General features: G+C 45.5%; 1 protein-coding gene across 1 annotated transcript in view; it reads right to left on the bottom strand.

Annotated features, from left to right (window-relative positions):
- Positions 1–953: 953 nt before the first annotated feature.
- The window catches only part of SLC7A6 (solute carrier family 7 member 6), a 310477-nt gene continuing 302514 nt past the window's right edge, over positions 954–8916 (bottom strand). Inside the window, exon 10 of the mRNA XM_085637726.1 lies at positions 954–1445. Coding sequence (XP_085493852.1) covers positions 1378–1445 — 68 coding nt within the window. The 3' untranslated portion in view covers positions 954–1377. The remainder of the gene's footprint in view (positions 1446–8916) is intronic.

The following is an 8916-nucleotide window of genomic DNA, read 5'->3' as shown; positions in this document are numbered from 1 at the left end:
GTCCTGTTTCAGCGCGTAAGTTGCAGACGCCAGCTTTGTGTGATCAACCACTAGAAGCAGACTTACAGGACTCTCACCAGTAAATCTTTCAGGCATAAGGTGGGGCTGAGCAAAAACAGACCTGATACAGAATAGGGTGGAAGTGGGAAAAACAACCAAAATAGTTTTGGGAGCTTCTATGGTCAAATTAGTACAGAGGCAAAGTTTCCGAAAAACAGATCAGCCAAGGAATGCAGGTGATGTGCATGTACAGGGCAGTGGCGGCTCCTCCGCAATGGTGCAGCAGAGTCGCCCCACTGCCTGGCTCAAAGCCAGCAAATGTAAAATAAAACTATGCTCTTGCATCGTTTTATTTTACATCTACCAGCTCTTAGCCAGCGGTGTTGGGAGTGCCGGCCTGGCTGAGCCATGGGAGGTGGGAGGAGGAGTGCTATGAGTACCCCACTCCCTAAATGCGCATATGTATTTTGCCTGCCGTATCAGGCCACCAAAACACACATGCGCACTTAGGTTTTCTCCAGCCCAGCTTCCTTGAGCAGCCAGGCTGGAGAGCCCCACAGACTCTCCGGTCTGAGCAGAGTGTCTTTCCTGCCTAATCAGACCAATCCGCGTGTGCTGGATGGGAGTCTGAGTCCTAGGGGCTGCTGGGACCCAGGAAGAAGAGAGGTGGTGGACACGATGTGACGCTGGAGGCGTCAGGCAGCAAAAGGTACGTTTTTTAAATTTAATATTGTATCCCCCCCCTTCCTCAGTGCACGCTACCCCTCCCACGTGACCCCACCCCCCTTTGTGGGGGTGGGGTAAGAACATGGTGTGGTGGGCAATTCTCTCACTCATTTATAGTTATAAGACCTTACACAAAGGTAAAGGGAACCCAAAGTAACAGCATTCCTGTTTACAGGAAATCTACTGTAGGTGCATTCAAAATTTAAAAACAAAACAAAAAGAAATTATTTTAAAAAACGGAATATCAATGGAGCAAGAGCCCCAGCTGTGGAGGCACTTTTTTCCCCATCTCATTTTATTCTGGAAAATAACTAACACATTTCTAGTTTGGCACACCATCCCACAGACAGACATTTTAAATGAATCCTTTTTAACATTACGGCTTACGTTTTGGAAGAAGAGTTCGGACTGTGCAATAACTGCCATGTTGGTTGTCTTCTACAATGGTGTTCACAGTCTGTTACCTTAAATACAGTGCAATCAGAAGCTTCACAAACACTTCTCTGCCTACAAGAGTGTCCCTTCATAGACACGGACAGATCTATGATCCCTGGCGGAGGGAACATAGCTATATTTGCCTTCTGGTCCCATAGACTGAGCTAGTTTTATCTGCCGTTTTTTGGAAGAAATCCAACATTCAAATTATCATTTCTATTCCATGTGATCCATTTCTGTTAAAACACAGTAGAAAACCAACTGGGTTCCACGAGTGAGGAAACCTACATTGGGAAAAATAAAAAATATATAAGAAAGCTACAATGCAAATGTAGAGACATATAATGTTTAAACATATTTATATTAACTAAAACACGTATTAGTATTTATTGCGATTCACATGCTTCCTTGTAGCCATAAAATAGTTTTAAGACAAACTTAGAACATGCCATTGGTTTACCCTCTGCACAGCCTCTTTAAAGTACACATATGTAGGACTGAAATGCTTACATGAAAAGTAATCCACAGAGCAATCTCTATGTCCTGCATTGACATTCATCTGTTTGTGATAGATGTGAAATAATATACAAAGCATAATAAAACGGGAAACTTGATTCCAAACAAAAAAAAAATAATCATTTTAGTTCTCAAAATGAGTGATGGACTGTTTCCACTAAATCTTATAATAATCATAGCTGGTTGACCTCCATCAGATTGAAGTAACCATTCTTATCTCTTTTCAACTATTCCAAATCTCTTTGTTAATTCGCTGCATCTTTGCCTTGGTTGGTTATGTGCTTTTTAATTTTCTTAAATTCTGGCAGCATGGAGTCAATTCAATTGCATTTGTTGTTCAACCCTATGTCATGCAATATCCCATAAAGGTATACTATAGAACAATGGTAAAACAAACAAGCATTTGCAATGCAATGGGTCTCACAATTTTATTTATGTTTTGGGTTTTAAAACATAAATAAAAAGCATTGTCATTTACAATACTAAAAGCTTAAACTCTCGCAAATGCAAGGCCTATTGCATTGCAATAAAGGGCCTTCTCGACCGCTTGTTAGATTGTAAATATCAGAGGAAGAGACCGGCCTGCGACGTCTTCAAAGTAGTGATAAATAGTGCAATGAAGATGTGTAAGTGTTGTAAATTACACAGACACAAAGTGTGAAGTGAGAGTTACATATGATCCGAGCTATAAACACTAACAAAGTGCTCCAACACCTTTCGTTCTTTGATTACACTGTCATGGCTCAGGAGGAAGAGCGGGATTTGAGTGTGCAGTGTGGCATTGCATAATGTCATTGCCATCTTTGGCCTAATAAAATACACTCCAGCTGTAGTAGGGCCCTGGCTTCACCTCCTGGTGCAAGGCGGTCTCTGCATTATGGCAGGCATGGAGAGAGGGAGGGATGGTCTTGGCTGCAGCTCCGGCCTCGTACAGTGCCCCTGCTATTACTAGTGAGCAAGAGGCGATGAGGTGGTGGTACTGGTATTCGTGGTGGTACTGGTATTGGTGGTGGTGGTATTGGTGGTATTGGTGGTGGTGGTATTGGCAGGGTTGGTATTGGAATTGGTGGTGGTATTGGTGGTGGTGGTGGTATTGGCACTGGTGATGGTATAGGTGTTGGTGGTATTGGTGATGGTATCGGTGGTGGTAGTGGTGGTGGTAGTAGTGGTGGTGGTGGTATTGGTGATGGTACTGGCGGTGGTTGTAATGGTAGTGGTGGTATTGGTAGTGGAGGTATTGGTGGTGGTGGTGGTGGTATTGTTAATAAAACAGGCTTTTGAAAACAACCCTGTCAGGTAGCTTTAGTGCAGATGACATGCAACACAGATGTGCTGTTGTCGGCTTCAGCCCATTAGCACACGATTATGTGCTACCTGGAATTTACATTACTTAATTCACGAATCATTTCTTAATATATTTTACCTGATGTTGAAAAAGACACGAGATAATAGTGATTGAAAGCAGCCTCCCATGTTACGGGGGCAGCCGCGTAGCTTAAAAAAAACACAAGCGGTTTCAGCTGAAGCAGCGCATGTCTGGCCTGCAGTAAGAGAAACTCAATAAAGTAAATAGAGCTTACAGACTAAATAACAGGTCCCGTGTAACAACCGAAGTAAAGGGCCAGTAGCTATGGGAGGTTACAAATGTAGACAAGGCTGTACTAAGGAGGGACTAACAAGCACAGACATCGCACCCGACGTTTGGAGTGGGTGGAGGGGCTCCTGCAGTTTGGATCCCCTAAAGAACAAGTTGCTCCAGTAACACTCTTACAAGTGTACTCTGTAGAGTCCTTAACTTTTGAAATTCCACCAGGTGCTAGACTTAATCCATAAACCAACAAGGAATTGCTCCAGTGCATCAACAGATGGCACCACTGGGCTCTGAAGCAGGCTCATCACACCTCTGGTGAATTTACAAATGAAGAACTGCATGCCCTTGGAAAGCATCAGTGACACACGGACAATTTTGACAGCGTACAGAATCTAACATGGAATCTTATTCTTATAAACACCTAGATGTTCATCAAAGAACAGGGAGCTGGGCAAACAGTGAAAAATCTGCAGCTCGAGTATCCAACAGAAAGTGTGTTACCAAAGATAAGTAAATTGTTCTTCTGATGGATACGTCTAACTAAAGATTCCTCACTTTTTGAATCACTGCCAAAGCATTACCAGCCAAAAGGTAATGGGTCAGAAGAAGTCCCTTCACACCAGGAAATCCTACAGGACCAAGAGGGCAAAACAGCCCTCCCTGTAGACCTGAATCCATGTACTAGTGGCCGTTGCAGGTGTAGACAGAAATCCACGTAGCATCCTGGCAAATGTCTTAGCTAGTGTCAGCTTTGGCACTGGTGAAGTTAACCTTCAGAAGGATCTTTCTTGGCCAAGGAGTAGAACATTATAATACAAAAGATAATACATGTGTACAAAGTCAATTTCTTGTCTGCCCTTTCCTTCTTTGCAACCAGTGACTCCAATGAACAGTTGGGAGGCTACTAGAAGCTCCTTAATTCTGTCTATGTAGAAATTGTCCTCCTAGGGCCTGGCTGATTAAGCCTATCCTACTAAGAGTGAAGGGGAAGACAAAAGGAAAGCAAGGAGCATGATGGAGTACCATACATTTAAAAAGACACTGTAGAAAGGTGGGTTTCTGTTGCAGTAACCAAACTTTTTTCTGATTTCTGGTTCACTTTGACTTGATGTGCCCGGGGTCCCTGCCAATCAGGTTCCCAGGGCCTGTGATCTTTCCCAAAACTGTACCTTTGTACCCCCATTTGGCACCTCTCTGGCCACATGTAAGTCTCTTGTAAAAGGTACCATGGGTACCAATGGCACTGTGACCAGGGAAGGCCTCTAAATGCTGCAGCACATATTGTGCCAACCATAGAGGTTCTGTACCTTTTAACACACACACACAGACTGCCATTGCAGGCTGCATGTTTTGGTGCAGAGAAAAGTGAAGAGTCTATATGGCACACATACCTGTTTGCTATGCCTTCAAACGGCTGCCTATGGTACAGGTCAGACACTCCTCTAGCTGGGTGCATTATACCACTGGTGAGGGTACCCCACAGTGTCCAAGGCCATTCTTAGACATTGTAAGTGCAGTAAAGCCATAAAGAGTACATGGTCTGGTAGTTTGTCATTATGAACTCCACAGCACCATAATGGCTTTACTGAATTCTGGGAAGTTGGGTAGCAAATATCTCAGCATAATAAACCCACACAGAGGTTGTATGTTGGAACGATTTCCTTTACAATGCGTATCTGAACAACGCCTACCTAAAAACTAACCCAAACCCCCCACACTCTACAAGCCAACAGGAACCCACCCACCCCCTAAAAAGTACCCCAAATCCCCCACCCCCCTAAAAACTAACCTGAACTCCCACCCTGTAAAAACTAACCCAAACCTCCCACCCCCTAAAAACTAACCCAAACCCCCACCCCCTAAAAACTAACTCGAACCCCCACCCCTAAAAACTAACTTGAACCCCCACCCCCTAAAAACTAACTCAACCCCTCCCACCCCCTAAAAACTAACACAAACCCTTCCACTCCATAAAAACTAACCCGAACGACTGCCACCCCCTAAAAACTAACACGAAACCCCCCACCCCCAAACCCCTCTTACCTGTTCCTGTCTGAACTCCGCCCTGCACGAACACTAGACAGACCTAGCCTTAACCACGCACAAGCATGGTTAAGTCTAAGTCGGTGTTCAGGCAAGTCGTTTAGCTTGCGTGACTCGAACTCATTGTTCTGGAGTCGTCGTTGAGGATGTTTCCCTCACACGGATGCCAGTGTGGGATTTATTATACCATGCCCTCAGAGGGCATCTTAGAGATGCACCCTGAAATACAACCAGCCTCTGGTAGGTTCCCTGACTGGTAAACACCAGGCTGCCACCACAAGACATGTTTCTGGAACCCTGGGGTGGTAGCCTTCGCTCCCTGAGACCAGAAACAAATCCTTTCCTGGGCGGAGGTGGTTACACCTCCCAAAGTCAGGAAGAGCCATCTGTGGGAGCGAAGCTTCAAAGGCCTTGCCGCCTTTGTAAAGTGACCCCCAGCCTCTCCTGCTATAAGAAGCAGGCCCCCTTCCTGTATCACCCAGCTTTCGGTGGGAGTACAGGTGGGAAAAATTAGGACAGTCCAGATGGTGTGCCCACCTCTGCGAAGTGCAAGCAGCCAAGCGGACATTCACCACCTCGACCAGCAAGTCAAAACCTCTCAGCTGGTTCAGCTTAGTCTCCATATATGGAAGTGTAGTTTGTGGAGATTCAGACTAAGAACCCTACCCTGTTGATGGGAAAGGAGACTCATTTGAAGAGGTAGAAGGAGCACAGAGCAAATGCTCAAGTTCAGCAGTTTGGCAAGCCAAAGTCTCAAAGCCCTGTCCTGGGCTCTCAGAATGAGCTGAGCTCTGGCTCGTCTGAATATCCTTATGGCTCAAAGTAGCATAAGAGGGAAAATGCATACAGAAGACATCAAAGCAGGAACCCGCGAGTGCAGAAAAGTGAGACACTAAGTGTTCTTGAGGTGGCAAAATGATCTGACCAGGTCACGCTCCACATCTTACAGGTCATGGGCAATCTTCCTGATCACGTAGGCCTCATTTTCTACCCTAGACTTTAAGTTGGAAATTATATAAAAACACAAACTGATCATCTTTGTAGTTCAGAACCTATACTACAGTGCATTAATGCCACATGATCAATGGGACTCCTTGAGGACCAATGTTGCTTCCTAATTAGGTCGCTGTTACTTCCCGAGTTAAGCGCTGCATCTATGTGGGTGTCCCTCAGACCGAATAAAGAAAGACTCAAACTCAAGTCCCAAACTAGTCCCCACAAGTTTCCATAATTTATCATTCTACCCTAAATAGTATTGATCCAGTGAAGGTATCCCGTATGATGCGAACTGACTTAGGGGGACTATAGCTCCTGCTTCAGGTATCCTCATTCGCTCTTCAATTGTTTGGAAGTCTCAGCACTTTGTGGTACAGTACCTATGAGCCCACACTACCCTGCTTTTTGCAGAACAACATGGCAGTCAAGTTGTCTGTGAGGACCTGGACAGGCTTGTATTTCATGGGCATACTATATGTAACAGGATCTACCCATATGCCAGTAGAAACTGGAAATTCTGTATAGACTCAAAACAATAGTTCACTTGGAATTAATTGTTTGCAGATAAAAATATATTCTAAGCATATATTTATTTTTCCTTTCAAGGCAAAGTTTATTAAAGAGCCATTGCTGAATAATAAACCAGGATAAGCACGTTCTGTAAAAGCTTTTGCTTTGTGCATTATTTTGGAGTATATAGATAGAAATACACTTCACTGCTTGCATAGTAAAAAGAGGATAGCTCAATACAGAACAGTTTCAAACGGACACAACCTGGTATGATGTGAAATAGCAGCAGTCCGGTAAACAAAGGACAATCGAGAAGGAATGTACTCTAAACACAAACGCAACACTAAAGTAATCATGAAGTAAAAACACTGGCACTGGTGGGAAATACCCGGTGTGCGGATGAAGAGAGGTGACTGAAAGCCCCTTTAATTAAGTATAATATACATATTTAGCAAAATCAAAAGGTCTTAGCTGCCGCCAGACCTGTAATGGGGGAAAAAAAAATAAAGCAAATAGAGTAAAGGAAAAACTGCAGACAAAAGTGCATCTTAATAAAAGTATTTTTTTCAAATAGCAGAGGAGAGTGATGTTAAAAAAAATCTATATATATCTATATATATCTATATATATATATATATATATATATATATATATATATATATATATATATATATATATCAGCAAACAATTAAATCAACCTCTATGTTGTAGGGCAAGATTTGTGCGAGATGACAAATGGAATGTTTATTGCAGAGCTCTGTGTATAACCTGCGGGTCAAGGTTCCACGGCTTATAAGATATTTTTTTTTAAATTTTTGTATTTGATTTTAAGGAAATGACATGATAAAACAATCACATACAAACAGATACCAAACATTGTTTACATGCAGGATGAAATACACAAGTGCACAGCCTTTGAGTAATTGCGCTTTTTGTGGGCCTAGTGGTCTATCTTGCCCACCCTCCAATAATATTGCAAGGGTCTCCCTCCTCTTCACTGGCAGGTAGGGAAACTCAGTCCTTGGCCCCACGCATTTCCCTGGAGCCCCCTTTCCCCCTGAGATTTAGCGTTCAGAGCTATCGATCGCCCCCTGCTCCATCCGGCTTTGTCTCATCACTGTGCCGTCAATCGGAGAGTGTTCCTAGGTAAGGGATGAGATGGGACAATATATCACGTGGCCTAGTGGCCTAGTAATCCATGTTGCCCCCCACCCCCCCAAAGTAATATTACAAGGACCTCCCTCCTCCTCCTCCGCTGGCATGGAGGTAATCTCAGTCCTTGGCCACAAGCATTTCCCCGTGATGGGGGCGGGGGGGCACGTCCACGCCAGATGTAGGAAGCCACACCTTGCTCATTGCGTGCCTGTAAAGTGCTTCTTTTTTTGTAGGCAATTAAAGGGACGAGCGATATAGCCTGTACAAGTATTTAACATGGTAGGGGGGAGTTAGGTGGCGCGCTAGCAGTATGGCCGCACTGTAGTAAGGCTCCGGCAGCTCGCTGCTTTAATCCTTGATTTATCCTGCCAAATGGTTCGGTAGACGCCTGGAAAATAACTTCTCAGGCGCGAGTTGCCCGCCTCCTGCTTCGGTGAGAGTTTCAGAAGAATTGGCGGCTGACTACCCCGGCAGCGACGGAGTGAAGTGGCGCCCGGGGGCGAGGGAGCAGAGTGGCGGTGCCCTGAGACGGCGTCGTCCCCTACGCGAGCTCCGGGCTGACCACAAGGAGCCCGGGCCGCCGGAGAGGGGACGAGCAAAGAGAACGGAGCAGAGCGGCTGAGCTTCAGGTGGAAGGAAGAGTTGACCGGGGGCTGGACGGCGGAGGCCCCAGTGACTGCACAGCGGCAGAGAAAGGTGCTGCGGACAATGACGGGAGGGCACCGGAGTTAATTGGCGGCAGGTGCAGCGGTGAGCGCGACGGCGGTGCGGTGCCCGCGGAAATCGGTGGGCCTCTGCGATGCATTCGAGGAGCGGAGAGTTGCAGTGGCGCCTGCAGCTGCCCACCCCCCCTGCCTTGATTGAAGCCGGCGGGAATCTGCGGAGGCCGAGAAGTGGGACCAGCAGGCCCGTGACTGCGGGACGGGGTGAAGGCCTGCGCCCAT

The sequence above is a fragment of the Triturus cristatus genome, chromosome 12, assembly GCF_964204655.1.
Source record: "Triturus cristatus chromosome 12, aTriCri1.1, whole genome shotgun sequence".
Lineage (NCBI taxonomy): Eukaryota > Metazoa > Chordata > Amphibia > Caudata > Salamandridae > Triturus > Triturus cristatus.
Note: the sequence above shows the minus strand (reverse complement) of the source record. Positions and strands in the feature narration are given on the sequence as shown.